The sequence below is a fragment of the Leptopilina heterotoma genome, unplaced genomic scaffold (assembly GCF_015476425.1).
Source record: "Leptopilina heterotoma isolate Lh14 unplaced genomic scaffold, ASM1547642v1 Lhet_114, whole genome shotgun sequence".
Taxonomy (NCBI): domain Eukaryota; kingdom Metazoa; phylum Arthropoda; class Insecta; order Hymenoptera; family Figitidae; genus Leptopilina; species Leptopilina heterotoma.
The window spans coordinates 5,047,481-5,070,569 of record NW_025110833.1 but is presented as its reverse complement, the minus strand read 5'-3'; the positions used below and the strand labels follow the sequence as shown (position 1 = coordinate 5,070,569).

At 23.4% G+C, this 23,089-nt stretch overlaps 1 protein-coding gene across 1 annotated transcript in view; it reads right to left on the bottom strand.

Annotated features, from left to right (window-relative positions):
• Window positions 1-485: 485 nt before the first annotated feature.
• LOC122508627 overlaps window positions 486-23,089 on the bottom strand; it is a 68,279-nt gene continuing 45,675 nt past the window's right edge. Inside the window, exons 4-11 of the mRNA XM_043622090.1 lie at window positions 16,894-17,126; window positions 16,331-16,542; window positions 14,340-14,554; window positions 13,106-13,309; window positions 9,991-10,107; window positions 9,564-9,842; window positions 7,984-8,500; window positions 486-951 (exon numbers count right to left, since the gene is read on the bottom strand). Coding sequence (XP_043478025.1) covers window positions 558-951; window positions 7,984-8,500; window positions 9,564-9,842; window positions 9,991-10,107; window positions 13,106-13,309; window positions 14,340-14,554; window positions 16,331-16,542; window positions 16,894-17,126 — 2,171 coding nt within the window. The 3' untranslated portion in view covers window positions 486-557. The remainder of the gene's footprint in view (window positions 952-7,983; window positions 8,501-9,563; window positions 9,843-9,990; window positions 10,108-13,105; window positions 13,310-14,339; window positions 14,555-16,330; window positions 16,543-16,893; window positions 17,127-23,089) is intronic.

Genomic DNA, 23,089 nt, shown 5'->3' with positions numbered 1-23,089 from the left:
AAAAATAATTCATTAAATGAAAAAATAAATAATAATAATTAAAAAAATAAAATTTTTTGAAACTAAATAATAGTTGAAATAATAAATTCGAGAAAATGAAAACAATAATTGAAAATAATAATTTTTGAAAAAATAAACAATTGAAATAATAATTTTATGTTAAAATAAACAATTGAAATAATAATGTTGAGAGAATGAAAATAGTAATTGAAATAATAGTTACAAGAAAATAAATCATTGAAAAAGAAAACAATAATTAAAAATAATAATTTTGATAAAATAAATAATCGAAAATAAGAATTATGAGAAAATAAATAATTGAAACAATAAATTTCAGAGAATAAGAATAATAATTGAAAAAAAATACTTGAAAAGATAAATTTCAGAAAATAAAAATAATAATTGAAAAACAAAATACTTGAAACAATAAATTTCAGAGAATAAAAATAATTGAAAAAAAATTTAAAAGAATAAAAATAATTGAAATAAAAAATTTGAGAGAATGAAAAAAAAAGTAATTGAAATTATTTGTAGAAAAATGAAAATAATAATTGAACTTAATATCTATGATGTGTTTGAGATTGTCTCCATTCAGGCGTGCCGTGATGATGATGATGGTGATGATGATGACGCTTTTTGTCTGACATGCTGGCTTGTTTACTCGCCGGATAAGCGGCAACGTCACTGACGACAAGTTCGGAACCGTCACGCTCTGTATTGCTTCCACGAAAATTTTCTCTATATCCTGGTTCATCCAGGGTCTCCTTACGACGAAGAGGAGCGTGATTCGCCTTATGACCAGCTGTCTCATGAAGATTCTCCCATGCCTGACGATAATATCTCGTTAAACCGCCACGACTCTCCGATGAGCTGCTATCGAAACTGGCCACAGTATTGCAATCAGGCGATGCTCGATGACGATAATGTTTATTACCTCCCCGTCCACGATTCCTAAATTTTAACAGAGAATACAAATTTTTTAACCAATCACTCACAAAAAATAAAAAACAAAATTAAAAAAAAAGTAACAAAAAGAAAAATATTTTTTGATTTTTTTTCGAAAGCCCTGCTGCGCGTGTCCAACGCTCCCAGGAAAAAAAATTATTTTTTTTTGTTATATTCTATTCTGAATTTATTTCTTCAATTTGTTGATTTAATTTTATTTTTCAATATTTTACAGAATAAATTCCTTCATTTTTATTTTTTATTATTTTATAAGGAATTTTCCTTCAATTGTTGATTTAATTTCATTTTTCAATATTTTTTAGGAATATTTTTTCAATTGTTGATTCAATTTTACTTTTCAATATTTTACAGGAATATTTCTTCAAAAATATTCGAGAAAAAATTTCTTCAACTTTTTGTAGGAATATTTCTTGAATATTTTACAGGAATATTCCTTGAATATATGAAATTTCATTATTTCATATAATTATTAATGAATTGAATTAATATTGAAAAATATTAATAATATAATATTGAAAAAATATTAAATATTTTTTTTTAGAAAATATTTCATGAATAATGTGCAAGAATAATTTTACAATATTTTGTAGGAAATTTTCTGCAATATTTTTCAGTAATTAACACCAATTTTCAATATTTTATTTTCAATTGACAATTAATAATTAATTTAATTAATATAAATAATTGAAAAAATATTCTAGTAAAATAATAAAAAAATATATTTCTGTAAAATATTAGATAACTATTTCCCTATAAATTGATTACTTAATAATAATAATAATAATTATTATTAATAATTTTACTGTAATATTTCTTCAATACTTGCCACCAATATTCAATATTTTATTATATTATTATTATTAATTGATTAATTAAAATAATTAAAAATTTTAATTAATGGAAATTGTTGAAAAATATTCCAGTATAAGTAAAGAGAAAATATTTCTGCAAAATATTAGAGAAAAATGTTTGAATATACATTTATTAATATTTTCCAAAATTCTAAAATACTTTCTAAAATTCAAAAATATTTTTAAAATATTTTCCAAATTTTTTTCTGATAGGAAATTTTTACTTAATTGAAATTTATTGTTTTTCTTAAGTTTTAGTACTTGATTTTGTGTTTTTAAAGCAGCAAGCGGACATTTTTTCTGCGAATGGTGCAATGGTCAGTGTATCTTACCTTTAACTAAAAAAAATGGTTTTTAATTTGTCGAATAAATATATACTTAAAATAGTTTTTTTCAAATAATTCCTTTTTCTTACAATTTATTAAACAAAGATTTTTTGATTTTTTAAATTAAAAAATTTTTTTTTTAATTTTGTTTAATAAATTGATAAGAAATTATTGTTTTTTGTTTATTTATTTATTCATTTTTTTTATTTCTCTAGATTTTAATTTTTATTCAGAGAGAAAGAGAGAGAGAGGGAGAAAAGTGTGCTAATTACCAGAACCAGCATAGGCAAGTGAGTTTAGAAAAAAAATTTGTAAAAAAAATATAGCAGAAAATAGTAAAGAAAGCAATCAAGAAAAAATAATTTTAAAAAATGTGACATAGAAAAAGAATAGAAAAAAGGAAGAAGAGAAGAGATCGCGCAGAAGAAATTTTTTTTTCACAAGCGTTCGTGCAAAGAACCCAGTGGAGCAACTCAGAAAAATTTAATTTAAATAATATATTTTTATCAATTTAATTAAAAATTTTTTTTTCAACTGAATTAAATTTTTTTTTTCAAAACCAGTTATAAATTTTAAAGAAAATTTAAATTATCTCTTTATAATACATAAAAATTCAAAAAATTGAGTGAATAATAATTTATAAAAATAAATATCAGGATAAATATTTATTAAAATAAATAAATTCACTTGAAAGACAAAAAAATATTCTTTACAGCCACATTATTAATCGAGCACGTTATTTTTCTGAGTGAATATTTTCTATATTTGCAACCCCCTAAATCTAAAACGGTGCTCGATAAAGTAGACAATAATAATTATTCATAATAACAAAAAAATCATTATTATTAACATTAATTAATTATTATTTATCAGTTATTAAATATAATATTTATTATTTTTTTAATATCAATAGTAATTAATACTACAAATAACATTTATTGTGAATATCATTTAATATTCTTTTTATTGTAAATAAATATTATTATCTACACCCAGAGAAAACTTTTATTTAAAATCAAATATATTTTATTTGAGTTAAATAAACGTATATATTTGTCTCAGAACCAACTTTCATTTAAAACAACTAAAATGATTATTTATTTGTTTTAAACATAAAATTTATTCGACATAAATAAAATGTTTATTTGAACCAAATAAAATTTTATTTAAACAAAATAAAATAGATTTGAACCAATTAAAATGTAATTAAACCAAATAAAATAGATTTGAACCAATTAAAATTTAATTAAACCAAATAAAATAGATTTGAACCAATTAAAATTCAATTAAACCAAATAAAATTTTATTTAAACCAAAATATAAATATATTTGAACCAAATAAACAGTTTAGTTGGCTCTGAGTCAAATAATATATCTTTTCTCTGAGTGTATATTAATTAATATTGTTTTTATTAGAAATAATAATTATTAACATTATTATTTGATAATACTTAATTATAATAATTAATTAATAAATATATAACAATTAATTTTTATTGCATATTCGTAATAGATATTAATAATTAATAAAAATAGAATAATTAATCTTTATCTAATATTAATAATTAACAAACATTATTAAAATATTAATTATCATATTTTGTTAATAATAACAATTTTTTTCGTCCAGAATAATTATTATCAGGTGGAAGAAAAATCATCGTGGACTCATTGCCCTGTTTACCTTGACTAATAATCGCCAGTGAAGGTGACGTGTGGTATAGTTGAGGAGGTAGATGATGTTGCGATGATTCGGTCGCTTAAAAACGAGGAGGGGTTGGCGGGGCTGGGGCGGGTTTGTAGGTGGGGGGGGGGAGTTTAACTATAATTTTTTTTTGGTTAGTTTTTTTTTTGTTTTATTTAATGAACTATTTTTTTTTTTTTTTTTTTTGAATCAAAGTGAGGGATTTGAAAAGTAACCAGCGCGATGGGCAGCCGATAAACTAAAGGAATAGGGATGATCGCTACTTCGGCGTGCCGTGAGGTCGCGGCGCCCCAGGTGCTGGTCGGGGAACGGTAGCGCAAGAAGGGTGTACCATCGTGATGGCATACCCGAATCACCCCTACCAAGGCCACCACTCCCGCCGCCTCCCAACGCACCAACCCCACCGAGCCCCCTGCGGCGCCTTCCTCCGACGCTGCCGTTACCACTACATCGTCACAGCCAAAACCAATTATTTTTAGTTAATTCTTTTTTTTTTGTTTTTTATCTATTAATATTATTATTTATACAAATTTTTCACTTCTTTTATTATCTATGTAATTTTTTTTATGTCACTTGGTATTATGGTCACTTTACTTTTCTGTACTGGATCATTATTGACCTAGGGCAATAATGGTCACTTTCTTAACCGTTTGCAGGTCAATAAAGTATCTATTATTACCCTAGGGCAATAATAGGCACTTTATTAAGCGCTCGTAGGTTAATAAAGTACTTATTATTGACCTAGGGCAATAATAGGCACTTTATTAACCGCTCGCAGGTCAATAAAGTACCTATTATTTCCCTAGAGCAATAAAGTTCCTATTATTACCCTAGGGCAATAATGGTCACTTTATTAACCTCTCGCAAGTCAATAAAGTACCTATTATTACTCTAGGGCAATAATGTTTTTTCTATTTTCCTGCGAGTGGTTAATAAAGTACACATTATTGCCCTAGGAAAATAATGGGCACTTTATTGACCAGCTTGGCTATTTAGAGAAACTGAATGAGCACGAGAGCAGGTAATGTAGACTGACCATAATAAATCTTTGTTGCATAATGTACTATTACTACAATTATTATTATTATTTATATAATTTTTTACTATTCTATTGATATTTATATAATTTTTTTACAATAATTTTTCTATTATTTTTTTAAATTTGTGTAATTTTTTTATTATATTCTATTATGAATTGAGTTTTTTCCCTATTTAGAGAAAAAAATTATTCGTTACTCCATAGGTTCATTTACAGATTTTATTTTACTTTTTGTTTACTAATTCTCTCTTCTTCTTCTTCTTCTTCTTTTTTAAATTATTTCATTTTTAAAATTTTTATCTTCTTTTTTTCGTAGATTTTTTTCCATGAAATATTTTCTTTTTTCGTTTAAAGAAAATTTCTTTTTTGTTTTTTTATTCTTGCTGTACAAGCAATTTTGATAATTCTACGGCAGTAAAATAACCGAATAAGCGCCGAATATTTTGTGCAGGATAATAAAAAAAGAAATTAGTTTTTAAATAATAAATAATTAATAGAGACAACAGAAAGAAAAAAAATATTATAGTATAGTATTCTAGTAGCAAATAGTATTAAAATAATATTTTTCTAGTAACAAATATTATTATAATAATATTTTAATATTAAAATATTATAGTATAGTAATATTTTTCTGACATTAATATTATTCTAATAGTATTTTTTTAAATACTAAATAATAAAAAACAACAAGAAAAAAGTATTATATAATATATATTTTTTATTTTGTTGTAACTATTAAAAAGTAATTAAAATAAAATAAGTAAAAAATAAAAAAAAAACAATTAGTATTTATTCTTTATAACAGTGAATGTTGAAAAATAACAAAAACCTAGAAAAAATTTAGAAATTTAACAAAATTGTAATAAAACAGGCAAAAACCGATTTTTTCTATAAAAAATTTTTATAGAGTCAAAAAATTTTGATATTTGTTACAGTAAAGAATTCCAAAAATTATTGTTAATTCTAATTTAAAAATTAAGAAATCAGGGAAAAGGTGATTTAGAAAAAAAAATATCAAAGACTAAAAAAATTTTTTAGAGAAATTTAGAGTTGCTGTTAAGGCTGATTGTTAAAAGAAAAATTTATAAAAATAAAATTAATTAATTAATTAATTTATAAAAATGAAAATGTTACAAAACATTCGCATTTTGCTGAGAGAAAAGTTATTAAACATTTGCAAAAAGAACCCCAAAGATATTATTAATTTTTTCTACTGAAAATTATTTGGAAAATTAATATTAAATAAATTAATATGTATATTTACAAGTATTATTATTATTATTAGCTTCTAATGAAAATTATTGTTACTTCTACTTTTGAATGAAGACAATAAATATTTATTAGGTGAGATTAAAATTTTAGAAGGTAGAATTAAATATTTGGTATTTTGTTATACAAAGAGAAAATAAGAAAGAAGTTAAGAAGAGTTATATTAGTCTATAAAATCAAGCCTAGAGAGTTACGAAAAACAGTTTTGAGAAAAAAAAGAAAAATAACATTTGCGGCATTTAATCAAATATTATTTTGTTTTTTCATTTCCGTTTTTTCTGAATTACTAAAAATCGTATTCAAGTGTTTTGAAGAGACAAAGATTGAAATTTTATACATTTTATAGAATAAACGAATTTTGTTATTTGAATTTTGATAATAAAATAAAATTAATAAATAAAGTAATAATTAAATTTGTCTTAATTTATTAGTTATTATTAATTTATTAATTTATTTAATCAAAATTAATGAAATTAACAAATTTGGAAACTAATTTGAAGCTAATTAATCAAAAATTAATAGAATTAATCAATTAATTGAAATTAGTTGTATATAATATTTTTGTTATTAGTTTTACAAATGATTTTACAGAAAATTGACAGAATTTTAATTAGTTTGAATATAAAAAGAGTTTCAAATAAGAAAATCGGAAATGTGAAAGAAAAATAATATTCAATTTGTCACGGATTGCCCCATACGCATAAGTAGCTATTAAAAATCGAAATTAATTTTTTACATCAGGAACCTTCGCGAAAGTGAAATTTTTATTTTGTTCTCAAAAACAAAATGTAATTCACTGTCTTATTTTTCAAAGTTTTATTTATAAAAATTGACTCTTCGATTTCACCATAGAATATGTTTTTTTTAGATAATTGAAAGTGAATTGTAATTAAATTAATTTTAAATTTGAATTCGAATAAATAAAATAAAAAAATAAATGAAACGAAGAAAATAAAGAATATAAAGACAAAAAAGAAATAAAGAAAGAAAATAAAAAGAACGAAATAAAATAAAAAATTGAAAAAAATAAAATAAAGAAAATATAGAAAACAAAAAATAAAGTGAATAAAATTAAGAGAATAAAAAAACCAAATAAAATAAAGAAACGAAATAAAATGAAGAAAATTAAAAAATAAAGTCAATAAAATTAAGAGAATAAAATAAAAAATAAAAATAAAATAAAAATAAAATAAAGAAACAAAATAAAGTAAAGAAAATAAAAAAATAAATAAAATAAAATAAAGAAAGGAAATATAGTAAAGAAAATAATAAAATAAAGAAAGAAAATGAAATAAAGAAAATAAAAAATAAAGAGAATAAAAAAATAAAGCAAATTAAATAAAGAAACTACATAATAATAATTAGTAAGAAATATATTAATTTAAAACAAAAAATGTATTTAGGCGTTGACCGGAAAATAAATTTATTTATTTAAAATGTTACTAGATTTTAAATAATTTAAAATTAAAAAAATGTAATTCTAATTCATTTAAAAACAGAAAAAATCTAAAAAGAACACAGGAAAATTTTAAATTTAATGAATAAGTTTGAAATCAAAAATTCAATTTTAAACTTCGTTCAAAGGTTCCCAGTTTTCTAATACATAAACAATAAATTCTATACACCCACTGAAAAAAATTTATTTCATTGAAATAACCGATAAATTGAAAATTATTAATTAACTCTAATAAATATTACTTGATTCAATTAAATATTTCATTGATAATAGTCAAGTAATCGGTAATTTGAATCAAATAAATTTTTTTTTTCAGTTCAGAAACTAAAGAGAAAAAAGAGGAAAAAACCAAAAAAAAAACCAATTCTCACCTGCGAATAAGAATGACAATAGTCGTAATGACAGCGGCTAGAAAAACAAATCCTCCAAATACGCCCAATGCAATAACAGCGCCAAGATGCAATTTCGCTTGATGCGTTGGCTGCTCGTTATTAACTCGATAAGGTCCCGAAGGTTCAGGAACACCCGAATCAAGGGACGTCTCTCTATTATCAACGCCACTTCCCGAAATTTCATTATCCTGTGGATGATCTTTGCTGCCATCGTTGACATGCTGCGTCGTCACTGGCTTCTGCAGGCCTATCGACGATTTCCTCTGAATTGTTTCGCGAACAGTTGCCGGTTGCTCGGCGTGTGCGAATGACGATTTTCTCGTTGGTATCGAACTCAGAGTACTGCTTGTTGTCGATGATGTTGTTGATGACGATGACGACGACGACGACGATGGTGATGATGATCTGAATCGCGTGGGAATGAAGGGTCTTCCTCTTGTACTCGACGATGGTCTGTGAGTTGCTCGCGGTGGTGCCGGAGAAATTGTCGAATCGTCTAAGAAACAATTTTTTTTAGTAAATTTTTTCTTTATTAATTTTTCCTTTAGTTGGACAAATTAAATTTGGTTTTAATATTTTTAGCTAAAAATTTTTCAACTGATAAGTTTTTTAGCTGAAGTTGTTTTAACGAAATGTAATTTAATACTAAAAGTATTTTAACTAAGAATATTTCTAACTAAAAGTATTTTAACTAAGAATATTTTTAACTAAAAGTATTTTAACTAAAAGCAATTTAATACTAAAAGTATTTTAACTAAAAGTATTTTAACTAAAAATATGTTCAACTAAAAGTATTTTAATTAAAACTATTTTGAACTAAAAGTATTTTAACTAAAAATATTTTTAACTAGAAGTATTTTTAACTAAAAGTATTTTAACTAAAAGTATTTTAACTAAAAGTATTTTAACTAAAAATATTTCTAACTAAAAATATTTTTAACTAAAAGTATTCTTAAGTGAAAGTATTTACAACTAAAGATATTCTTAAGTGAAAGTATTTACAACTAAAAATATTTTATTTTATTTATTATAATAATAACAATTATTATTTAATGTTTTCAGCTAAAAATATTTCAAACTAAAAATATTTTCAGCTAAAAGTATTCCACTAACTAAAAATATTTATTACTAAAAGTATTTTAAATTTTTAACTAATAATGTTTTATTACTAAAAGTACTTTTAACTAATAATATTTTATTACTAAAAGTACTTTTAACTAAAAAATATTTTATTTTCTCTTTAAATTTAAATTAATAAAAATGTTTACTATTTTCGATTCACAATTATTCTGCAGATATCAAATTGAGACAAGAAAACGAATCAAAAGTGTTGCGAAGCAACGTTTTGATTCGTTTTCTTGTCTCAATTTGATATCTGCAGAAAAACTGTAATTTACAGTTTTATTTATTTAATTTAATCAAATGAAATTATTAATTTACCAGTTCAAAAATATTTTATTTATTTTATTTAATCAAATGAAATTATTAATTTACCAGTTAAAAAATAATAAAATGATAAAAAAAAATTTTTTGTTTTTAATGATAAAAAAGGTCATTACCAATACAAGAGGGTGGGGGATGATCGTAGGAACCGGAAGCGAGACAGAGAATTTGCCGATGACCATTGAGTCGATAGCCCTTGTCACACGTGTAAATAACAATACTGCCGACAATTAAACTGCGATTATTATTTTTGCTTTCAGATTCCTCGCTCGAAATTTCGTCCACCTGGAAATGACTGTGTGGCACAACAGTCGGTGGATCACAACGAATTGGCTCACAGCGTGGCGGTGGTCCATTCCATCTCTCATCAATGTCACAGGTTAGTCTCGCTCGACCTATAAAAGAATTTTTTTTTTATTTTCATATTTTTTGTTTCTTTCGGAAAAAAATATTTTATTTATATTTTTTCGGAAAAATTATAATTTTTGCTCAGATGAGAAAAAAAGAAAAGAAAAATGAAACGAAGCGAAATAATTGAAATACCAGTCATTTCGTAGCCTTCATCACAACTGTAGAGAACTTGACTCAAGTAGCTGACAGTATTGTTGATTAAATTGTATTCTCCATGAACGATACTTGCTGGAAAACCGCATTCGATATCTGTCAATGAAAAATATATTAGCATTTAATTTTTATTTAGTAATTCAAATAATAATTATACTTTTTTAATCAAACTTGATCGTTTTTTAAGTAGAAACAATAGTTTTTGGTCAGACAAGATCATTTTTTTTATTAATTTATTAAGAAATTATTTTTTTCCTATAATAAGCAGTTTTTTAATTAGGCGAAATTTATTTGATTCAAAATATTTTCTGTTTGAGTAGAAAAGGTATTTTTTTGGAAAGACAACATTTTTTTTGTCTCTATTTTTAGTTACAAAAAGACTTCAGATAAAGAATTCATTTTCTTTTAAGCAAAAACTAATTTTCAATTAAATGAAAATACTTTAAAGTGAATATTCTCGTTTTTTAATTAGAAACAGCAGTTTCTGTTCAGACCACTTAATTTTTTTAATTACATATTTTGTTTCATTTGCAACAATCTACAATCAGTATTTTTTCCAGTCACAATTTTTTTATGCATAGACAAACATTCTTTTGTGTAGATTTTTTCATTTTAAGTAGAAACAGTAGTTTTTAGTCAGACAAACTTATTTTTTTACTAATTCCCTTGGGAGAAGAATTTATAAAATTTTTTTCTCCGATAAAAAGTAGTTTTCAAGTAGCTGAAATTTATTTGACTATAAATATTTTTTGTTTAAGTAGAAAAGGTATTTTTTGGTGAGACAAAGTTTTTTTTGTCTCTATCCTTAGTTACAGAAAGACTAAAAATAAAAAATTTTTTTAAGCAAAAGGTATTTTTTGGTCAGACAAAGTTTTTTTGTTTCTATCTTCAGTTACAAAAAGATTAAAAATAAAAAATTTTTTTTAAGCAAAAACTAATTTTCAATTAAAAGAAAATACTTTAAACGTTAAAGTCAATATTCTCGTTTTTTTAATAGAAACAGCAATTTCTGGTCAGACAAGAACATTTTATTATTAATTTATTTAGGAGTAAAGTTTAGAAATTATTATCAAATAGCCGAAATTTATTTGAATATAAATATTTTCTGTTTAAGTAGAAAAAGTATTTTTTTGATCAGACAAAGTTTTTTTTTCTCTATCTTCAGTTACAAAAAGATTTCAGATAAAGAGTTATTTTTTTTTCTAAGCAAAAACTAATTTTCAATTAAAAGAAAATATTTTTAAAGTCAATATTCACGTTTTTTAAGTAGAAACAGTAGCTTTTGTTCAGACAACTGATTTTTCTCAATTACGTATTTGTTTCGTTTGAAACAATCTACAAACAGTATTTTTGTCCAGTCAAAAAAATTTGTCATGCATAGACAAAAATTTTTTTTCGATGTGGATTTTTTCATTTTAAGTAGAAACAGTAGTTTTTAGTCAGGCAAAATAATTTTCTCATTAATTCCATTCGGGAGAAAAATTTAGAAATAATTTTTCTCCTATAAAAAGTAGTTTTCAATTAGACGAAATTTATTTTCAAATAAATATTTTTTTTTGAGTAGAAAAGGTATTTTTTGGTCAGACTAGCTTTTAGTAGTATACTGCTTTTTTTGTCTAAATATTTTCTTATAAGAAAAGTTCAGATAAAGAATTCTTTTTTTTGTAAAGCAAAAACGAATTTTCAGTAATAAGAAAATATTTTTAATTTTTTAAACTCAATATTTACGTTATATAAGTAGAAACAGTAGTTTTTGGTCAGACAAACTAATTTTCTTATTAATTCCATTCGGGAGAAAAATTTAGAAATTATTTTTCTCCTATTCAAGGCAGTTTTTAAGTAGGCGAAATTTATTTGTCTATAAATATTTTCTTTTCAAGTAGAAATGGTATTTTTTGGTCAGGCAATTTTTTTTGTATCTATCTTTAGTTACAGAAAAACTTCAAATGTAGAATTATTTTTCTAAGCAAAAATGAATTTTCAATTAAAAAAGAAAATATTTCTAAAGTAAATATTCTTGTTTTTTAAGTAGAAACAGTAGTTTTTAGTCAGACAAACACATTTTTTCCTTAATTCCTTCGGGATGAGAATTTAGAAAATATTTTTTTCCGATAAAAAGTAGTTTTCAAGTAGGCAAAATTTGTTTAAATATAAATATTTTTTTTTTTAAGTAGAAAAAGTATTTTTTGGTCAGGCTTGCTTTTGTTTGTTTAAATCTTTCCTTATAAGAAAAGTTCAGATAAAGAATTATATTTTTGTGAAGCAAATACTAATTTTCAGTGACAAGAAAATATTTTTAAAGTCAATATTCGCGTTTTTTAAGTAGAAAAAGTAGTTTTTGGTCAGCCAAGCTCATTTTTTCATTAATTCCTTCGGAAGGAAAATTTAAAAAATATTTTTCTTCTATAAAAAGTAGTTTTTAAGTAGGCGAAATTTATTTGACTATAAATATTTTCTTTTTAAGTAGAAATGGTATTTTTTGTTCAGACTTTCTTCTGTTTGTCTAATTCTTTCCTTATGGGAAAAGATAAAGAATTCTTTTTTTGTGAAATAAAATATAATTTTCAGTAATAAGAAAATATTTTTAAATTCTGATTTTCTTTTGTTTTATGTATATTTGAATGTACTATAATGTAAAAATATTGCCCTTCAACAATTTTTATAATCATGGGCTGCACGAACTATTTTCAAATAAAAAAAAAAAAAAAAAAAAAAATCAATATTCACGTTTTTAAGTAGAAACAGTAGTTTTTGGTCAGACAACTGATTTTTTCAGTTACCTATTTGTTTCGTTTAAAACAATATCTACAAACAATTTTTATCCAGTTAAATTTGTCCTGCATAGACAAATATTTTTTTCGATGAGAATTTTTTCCTTTTAAGTAGAAACAGCAGTTTTTAGTCAGACAAACTTATTCAATCTCTTAACTTGAATCAGTGAAATTTCAACTTGTAAAATAGTTGTAATTTACCGACTGAAGTACTTTAATAAAATTTTCACTGACAAAATAATTGTTTTGGATTTCTTGACTAATTGTCAAGTAACTTTTATTCAAATTTAATTATTTAATTGTTAATTTGTAAAAATGCCTACTTTTGCAAACGGGTGGGAATTCATTGTAAAATCCAGTGTCGAGACAAGTGCGGGTCGTTGGACCAATGAGGAGACTTCCTGCATTGCAAGTGTATTCCACAGCAGCTCCCACTTCATATGCACTGACGACAGACTTTGCTGATGGATTTGTCACTGACATTGTCGAATTCGGTGGCTGTTCCGGTCTCCCGCAAGCCTTTGGTTCTGCAAAATGATAATAATAATTAAATATTATTTTATTATATAATTTTATTATTATTAAAATTATTATTATTATTATTATTATTATTTATTATTAGAGACTGAGTAAAATAAATTAATGAAACGAAATTAACAATAACCACTTATTTCTATGATTGAAAGACAGAGTGATAAATCAAGGGAAGAAGTTATAGAACAATTAAAGAAATTAGAGAACAATGCAACAAATTAGAGAACAGTGTATACATATATGTATAAAAATTAAAAATATAAGACTTAATGAATGTATAATCAGGTGTTCTCACGTGTATATGTTGCAGTAAAATGTAACGGAAACTTGGGTTATCTCGAAGGTGAGCATTCTTTATGCAAAGTGTGGCGGAATGTGTGCGGAGGAAAAAGGAGAAAAAAAAGAAAAGATTCTTAGGAAGAACACACCTTGTGCTCCTTTATAGTATAATTGAGACGGTAGTAGTCTTGAATTGCTTTTTGGAACGAGAGTGGTATATATATTCTACTCTCTCTCTCTCTTTCTCTCTCTCTCTCTTTCTCTCTCTCTCTCTCTTTATTTCTCTCTCTCTTTCCTTTTTTCTTTCTTTCTTTCTTTCTTTCTCTATTTTTTTCTTTTATATTTTCTGTATTTATTTATATTTATTATTATATTTATTTATACACTTATAGAAAGAAAAAAGAAAAAAAGAAAGAAAAAAAGAAAGAAAGAAAGAAAGAAAGAAAAAAAAGAAAAAATGAAAACGAAAGAAAGGAAAAGAGAGGGGGGGGGGTTGAACTAAATATATAGATAGAGTTGTATATATATAAATAACTGAATTTTTTTTAAAAATACAACAATACATTGTAGCCCATTTTACGCAATTCCAAGAAGCGTGTAATTTGAAAAAAAAAATTTTTAAGAGAGAATTCTTTGCTGGAAAATTTTCAAAGTTCATAAGAAAATAGAAGCGCATTACTATATTTATAAATATATAATTGTATAATAATAATAATAATGAGGGTAAAATAAAAAATGACTAACGATGCTGGCAAATGAAGTTTAATCTCGCTGTGCACGGTGTGTCTGACCATAACCAGCCTCGACTTCCGTCATAACGAGCGCAATCCTCCTCGCTGCCTTGGGGCAAACTCCAGAATGACACTGAGATTTCTTCTCCATTTCCGGTCCATCGCCATGTGGTTCTGTCCTTTTTATCTCTCACTGCGCCCATCCAATATTGACTCGACGTGTCGCTTCTGTAAAAAAAAAGAAGAAGAAAATTATTTTTGATTTGAAAAACTTATTTTTTGTTCCTAAAAAAATAATTCATTATTAAAAATTTAAAATTATAAATATTAAAAATAAAAAGTAATGCAAAAAATTCTTTTTTTTATCAGAAAACTATTTTTTGATAAAATAAATCTCTTTGTAATTAGAAAATGTCCATTACTGTTTATTAATTTGTCGTGTATTAATTAAAAAATTGTTTAATTTCTTTAAAATTGATTTATTTAAAATTTAATTCAATTTAATTAAAAAAAATTGATTTAATTAAGAGTTTTTTTTTAAATTTTGAGTTTTTATAAGACAAAAAATTTGTTTCAATTAAGAAATTTTTGTTTTTTTTTCAAAAATTTTTCGTTTTTTTTCAAAACCTTTTTTCTTTTATTCAAGAAATTTTTGTTTTCTTCAAAAAACATTCTTGTTTTAATTAAAGAAAATTGTTTCAATCAAGAATTTTCGATTTTTGTTACATTTTACGTTTCATTCAAGAAATTCTAGTTTCTTATCAAATTATTTTTGTTTTTATTGAGAAAAAAAAATTCGTTCCAATTAGGAAATGTTTATTTTTTTTCAAAAATTTCTCTTTTTATTATCAAGAAATTTTTGTTTTCTTCAAAATATTCTTGTTTTGATGAAACAAAAATTAATTCAATTAAGAGTTTTTTATTTTTTACATTTTTGTTTTTATAAGAAAATAAAATTTGTTTCAATTAAGAAATTTTTGTTTTTTTCAAACATTTTTCGTTTTATTCAAGAAATTTTTGTTTTCTTCAAAATATTCTTGTTCTGATTAAAGAAAATTGTTTCAATCACTATAATTGCTTCCTCATTAAGAAAGGATTGTATTTTCTATTTTTGTTACTACATTTTTCGTTTTTATTCAAAAAATTATAGTTTCTTGTTAACATATTTTTGTTTTTATAAGAAAAAAATTCGTTTTTATTTAAAAACTTCTTTTTTTTCTAAAAATTTCACGTCTAATTCAAGAAATTCTAGTTTTCTTCAAAACATTCTTGTTTTGATTACAGAAAATTGTTTCAATCAAGAATTTTTTATTTTTGTTAAATTTTACGTTTCATTCGAGAAATTCCAGTTTCTTATCAAAATATTTTTGTTTTTATAGAGAACAAAATTCAATCCAATTTAGAAATTTTTATTTTTTACCTAAAATTTCTCGTTTTATTCTTAAGAAACTCTTGTTTTCCCCAAAATATTCTTGTTCTGTTTAAACATAAATTACTTTAATTAAGAATTTGACATTATTGTTAAATTTTACGTTTCATTCAAGAAATTCTAGTTTTTTATCAAAATATTTTTGTTTTTATTTTATTGAGCAAAAAATTCGTTCCAATTTAGAAATTTTTTATTTTTTACCAAAAATTTCTCGTTTTATTCTCAAGAAATTTTTGTTTTCTTCAAAACATTCTTGTTCTGATTAAATAAAAATTACTTTAATTAAAAATTTATTAACATTTTTCTTACATTTATCGCTTCATTCAAGAAATCTAGTTTCTAATTAAAATATTTTTTTGTTTCTACAAAACTTCAAAATATATGTTTATTCAAAATTTCTTTAATTAATACATAATTTTCCATTTTTGTTCAATAATATCTCGTTTCAATAATAAAAAAATTGCGTTTCTTTTCAAAGAAATTTTTTTTTGAAATTTTCAAAGTCAAATTTTCAAGTCAAAGGAATTATTTTGATTGTTTTTGTTATTTTCGTCAATAAAATTATTTCAACGAACCTGTGACGTCTCCAAAGCTCCCAGGATATGAATCCTTGAAGAGCAGGATTACTCTCATCGACAAGAGTGCCACCTCTAGATCGACAAAATGCCAAAGCGTCTCTAAAATTCAATGGCTGTCGATTATAGAAAACGTAGCATTTTCCATTATAAGTTGCAGTCGATCCCGGTGGTTGGTCTCTAAACTGTGGACACCTCTCTATTGGCAGGGCCTTAATTGAAAAAAAATATTTATTGTTAAATAATTCAATAATTATTAAATAGTTTTTAAATTATTACTAATTATAATTAAATCTGTATTAACCTAATATTAAATTAGTATTAACTTAATATTTAATTATTAGTATTAACACTATTAACTAATACTCTACTATTAAATTATTGTCAAAATTAGTATTAAAGTATTATGAAACTATTTATGAAATTATTTTGATTATGAATTATTATGAAATTATTATTTAATAATTTAATTATTAAATAATAATTAAATTCTTCATTATTTAGATATTATTATTCAAAAAATGATTGAAAATATAAATTGCTAATAATTTGAGAATAATTACCTGATCAGTGTAGACGAAAGCTTCACAGAGTGAAAGTTGAACGGGAATTTGATTTTGAGAGGCAGCTTCGAGATGAACAGAAACAAAAGCACCTGGCATGGGTGGATTACATGGCAAAAATAATGGTTGACCACCTTCCAAGGGTCCTGTGTAACGATTGCAAATTGGATTTGTCCCGAGGTCCGGTCGATTGTTACCGACCCTTACGACAATGGTGCCAGGAACACCGTCACCTTAAAAAAAAATTTAGAAAATTAATTATTTTGCTACAGTAAATATCAAATTTGATTGAAATTAATACTAAAGGTAGTGATTCTAGGAAAAAAAAAAATGTACCTGTTCAATAGATTATTATTATTATATTTTTAAATAGAAAAACTCATGGTGTCGCTCTCTTCAAGTGGAAATGGTAGTTATTGGTCAGACAAACTTACTTTTATGGAATAAAATTTATTTCAACTAAGGTCAGAAATGAAAGGGTATTTTTCCCTGACAAAAAAGTACTTTTCAAATTGGGGAAAAATATTTTTCAAGAATATTTTCTTTTTAAGTAGAAAAAGCATTTGTTGGTCAGACAGTTTTGATCCTTTAATAATATTCATTTCTTTAGATAAGAAATTTAGAACCTATTTTTCTCCGGCAAAAAGAAGTACTTTTATGAAGACAAAATTGTTACTTAATCGAAATATTCTGTTTTTAAGTAGAAAAGCTCGTTTTCGGTCAGACAAGCTAAGTTTTTCAGTTACGTATTTGTTTTGTTAGAAAAAAAAATTTTTTAAGATTTTTTGCTAACAAAAAATAGTGATCACGTAGACAAAACTATTTTTAAATGCAAATATTTTATTTTTAAGTAGAAAAGCCGTTTTTTGGTCAGACAAGCACATTTCTTAAATTATGTATTTGATTCCTTGGTTCAAAAATATACGAACTAATTTTCTCCGGCAAAAACTAGTTTTTACGTTGACAAAATTATTTCTAAATGCAAATATTTTATTTTAAAGTATAGAAAATGTCTCTATTGGTCAGACAAGGTACTTTTTCCAGTTGCGAATTTGTTTCCTTGGTTAAAAAATATACAAACTATTTTTCTCTTGCAAAAAGAAGTTTTTTCGTATAAAAAATTAATTTTAAATGAAAATATTTTATTTTTAAGTAGAAAAGCTGTTTTTTGGTCAGACAATGGAATTTTTTCAGTTTCGAAATTGTTTTCTTGGTTCAAAAATATACGAACTAATTTTCCCTGGTAAAAACTAGTTTTTACGTAGACAAAATTATTTCTAAATGTAAATATTTTATTTCTAAGTAGAAAATGTCTTTTTTGGTCAGACAATGTAATTTTTTCAGTTGCGAGTTTGTTTCCTTGGTTAAAAAATATACAAACTATTTTTCTCTGGCAAAAAGTAATGTTTATGTAGACAAAATTATTTTTAAATACAAATTTGATTTTTAAGTAGAAAATGTCTTTTTTGGTCAGACAAGGTAATTTTTTCAGTTGCGAAATTGTTTCCTTTGTTACAAAATATACAAAACTATTTTTCTCCGGTAAAAAATAATTTTTGTGTAGACAAAATTATTTTTAAATGCAAATTTTATTTTTAAGTAGAAAATGTCTTTTTTGGTCAGACAATCTAATTTTTTTAATTATATTTATTTCATGGGTAAGGAACATTAATAAATTACTTTTCTCTGGCAAAAAGTAGTTTTAACGTAGACAACGTTTATTCGAATAAAAAAATTTTTTATTTCAAGTATAAAAATCACTTTTTAGTCAGACGCACTTGTTTTCGTTGTTTACTTATTTTGTTGAATGAAAACTTTATAGAAAAATTCTTCTTTAGAAAAAATTTCATTGAAATTAGAAAAATCTTCTTTTATAGTCAATATTTTAACTTTTTTTCGATTTTTAAGTAGAAACGGTAGTTTTTGGTTGGACAAACCAATTTTTTCATTTATGCATTTGTTTCGTTGGGAAAAAATGTACAAAATATTTTTCTCCTGACAAAGTTAGTTATCAAGTGGACAAAATTATTTTGGGTATAGGAATGTTTTATATGTTTTTAAGTAGAAACAGTATTTTTTAGTCAGACAAGCTTATTTTTTTAGATTACGTATCAATTCTGTAGAAAAAAATTTAGAAACTATATCTTTCCGGCTAAAAAAAGTTCCAATGTTGACAAAATTATTTTCGATACGAATTTTTTATCTTTTCAAGTAGAAACAGTAGTTATTGGTCAGACAAATTTTTTTTCAGATTATGTATCAATTCTGTAGGAAAAAATTTAGAAATTATTTCTTTCGGGTCAAAAAAAGTTTCAACGTTGACAAAATTATTGTGGATACGAATTTTTTTATCTTTTTAAGTAGAAACCGTAGTTTTTGGTCAGACAAAATTATTTTCTCATATTACGTATCAATTATGTAGGAAAAAAATGTTGAAACTATTTCTCTGCCCCCCAAAAAAAGTGCTCATGTACACAAAATTATTTCCAATAGGAATTTTTTCTCTCAAAGTAGAAACAGTAGTTGTTAGTCAGACATTTTTTTCTAACTGTAAATTTTGCTTGATTCAATGAAAAAATGTAAAAAATAAACAATTTTTAGTAAAGAGTCAAGTTTCTGAACTCATCAATTTTTGAAAATAATAAATAGCAAATATTTTCCTTTTAAGTAGTAGAGACAGTTTTTGATAAGACAAAGTTTACTTCAAGTGTAAACTTTATATTTAAGTTTTTGATAATATGCAAAACAGATTACAGAAAAATATACACATTACAAACATATTACAGAAAAATAATTTTTAATTAAAAATAGTATATTTTATTAAGGACAATATTAACTTTCTAAGTAGAATAAATAATTTTTGGTCAGACAATTAATTTTTTCTCAATTAATTTAACGACAATTAATTTACTTAAATAGTCGTTTCATGAACTAAGGAATTTGATAATAAAAATTATTTACCTACTAAAAAGGAATTTTTAAATCTGTAAAATTATTTTGTTAGTTAATAGCCATTGAATCGTGTTCGAGTAGAAAAAATATTTTTTACTCAGACAAATTGTTACGCATTTATACGAATATAGTAATTATAATATTCTAAAATATAAATTAGAAATTAGAATACGAAAACATAATACAAAATTAAGAATTAAATCATCGGAGATGGAACTCGTATATAATTATAAACATAAATTAAAATATTAATTCACACAATTATTGGACCAGCAAATTAGTAATTTTGAACTATTCTTATCAGATTATGAGAATAGAAGAAGAAAAAGAAACGGAAAAAAATGAAACCATTAAAAAAGAAATTTCTGCTGCTCTTTCTTTTCTTTTCTATTTTTTTTTTTTTTTTTTTGTTCTTATCGCACAGTACAAGTTTCAGGACAGGTTAAATGCAGAGATTATGGGAAAGAAAATGAGGAGAAGGCTATATAATTGAAAACCATGGGTGCTTGCCGGTTACTCTTCGGTCAGGTTACAGTTGAAATGCTTAGTGGGTCAGGAGATGGAGTACTTGGGCAATGGCTTGTTCAAGATGATACTATCTGACCAAATACTATATATACATACATATACTCTCACAGAATTCACTCATGTTTTTCCCTATATAACGCAAAAGTATTTCGGTGTGTCTAAATAGCAAGTGAAAGCACACACAAAGTGCACAGAGTCGCACTCCAATATCCATTGCATTTCGAAATCAATGATACATTACCAGTGTACATAAAGGAACGTTTATTTCTTTTTTTCTTTTTTTTCACTACTTCCTCTTTGATTTTATTTTTTTTCTTATTTTATTTTTTTATTTTTTATTTTTTTCCTATTACTAATTTCAATATTCTATATTCTATCATTCTTTTCTATTTTATAGAAAAATAATAGTTTTTTATTTTTTACAATCTTTCCTGTACAGCAAAAGAGAAGTAACCAAATAGTAAAAAATATTACTTATGTTTATTTACTTTATATGTAGAAAAAAATTCTATATTTTTTTAATTCTATATAATATAATTTTCAATTAAAAATATTTTGACCAAAAGTACTTTAACTAAAGATATTTTTAACTAAAAGTATTTTAACTAAAAGTATTTTAACTAAAAATATTTTTAACTGAAAGTATTTTACCTGAAAGTCCTAATTTTAACTGAAAATATTTTTAACTAACAGTATTTTAAACAAAAAATATTTTTAACTAAAAGTATTTTAACTAAAAGTATTTTAACTAAAAATATTTTTAACTAAAAGTATTTTAACTGAAAGTCCTAATTTTAACTGAAAATATTTTTAACTAACAGTATTTTAACAAAAAATATTTTTAACTAAAAGTATTTTAACTAAAAGTCCTGATTTTAACTGAAAATATTTTTAACTAAAACTAAAATAATTTTCAACTGAAAATATTTTAAAGTAAAAGTATTTTTAACATTTCTGTTTAAATAAAAAAGAGAAATAAACAATTTGGTAGAGTTTACAGGGTGTCTACTATTTTCATTCAACAAAATTCACGGTTTTTTCCAGCTTTGTTCTAATTTTTCCCGGTTTTTTTTCCTCATTAAATTTATTTTATTTTGAACATAAATAAATCTACAAAATTTTTATTAGAGTTTTATGAAAAATTAAATTTTTTGACGAGTTTCTTTAAATTTTTTGAAAATAATGTTTTTTTAATCAATTTAATTAAAAATTTGGAAAATAATTGAATTAAACAAAGAATTCTTTTAATTTTTTAAAATAATCTTGTCTGTTCATAATTAGAATTATTGAAAATTTGATTAATTCAATTTTATTAAAATTTATTGATACTAATTGAATTTCTACAAAGAATTTTACTATTTATAAAGAAATTGATTCCTTCCAAAGAATGTTATTATTTATGAAAACAATTAAATGTTTGAGTAGAATTTTATTAGAATTTTTGAAAATAATTGAATTATGGGGAACAATTGAATTATTTATAAAGAGAATTCAATTTTTGAGGAGAATTTAAAAAAATTTTTAAACATAATTGAATGTCTGCGAAGAATTTTATTACATTTGAAAATAATTGAATTGTTTTTTTAGACTTTTATGAAAATTTATGAAAATAATTCAATTCTTGTGAATAATTCTTTTAAAAATAATATTCAAAAGACTTTAGTAAATCTGAAAAATTTTGCTATTTATAGAAATAATTGAATTATTGAGAGGAATTTTTTTTACAGTTTCATGAATTTCTTTGATGAAAATTTTTAAATTTTAAGAATAATTACATTTTCGAGGAATTCGATTAAAATTGTATTAAAAATAATTGAAATTCTGCAATGAGTTCTACTATTTATGAAAATAATTGAATATATTGCAAAGAAATTTTTAAAAATAAAATTATAATTACGAGCACTAACTTCCATTGATTATTTGCGAAAAATTTAAATGAAATTCTTTTAAAAAAAATTTAATTATTTTTAATAGAATGTAAAGAAATTTCAATTATTTCAAAAAATTTTCAATTATCTGTTTATAAAAATTCAATTATCTTGAAACAATAGAATTAAAAAATTTTAAAAATCTCATTTTTCAGAATTTTCAAAAAAACTTTGCAAAAATTCAATTTTATTAAAAAATTTTAAGAATAATTATCAGAGAAAAATACTAAATGGCATAATTTGGAGAGGAAAAAGGTTGAAAATTTTTTTTCTTTTCTTCTACTTTAATTTGATTATATTTGATTTTTGTTCTCATGCGTGACAGTGCTCGTTGAATATACGCAACACAGGTAGTGGCAATTTGAACACAAGACCAAAAGCGTGGACTTGTGGGTATATCGTTATGCATCGCGATTGAACTGAACCATGACTAAACAGGCCACTTCTTCGTGCCCAATGCATTTGCTACTATATTCCATTTCCATACCACAAAATACAAACTTATTTAAATATTCTCCTTTTCGCACTTTACAGTTCACTTTTTTTTCTTTTTTTCTTTTTCTTTTGGCAATTTTGTCAATTATATTTTCCTAACAATTATAATTAAATAAATAAAGTAAACAAATTTCAATTTTAATACTTTTTATAATTTATAAATTTAGTGTGTTTTATAATTTTTATTTTATTTTATTTTTATTTTATGACTAAAAGTATTTTAATTAAATAAAAACATTTTTCACTAAAAAAAAAGTTTTAACTAAAAATATTTTTAACTAAAAACATTTTAA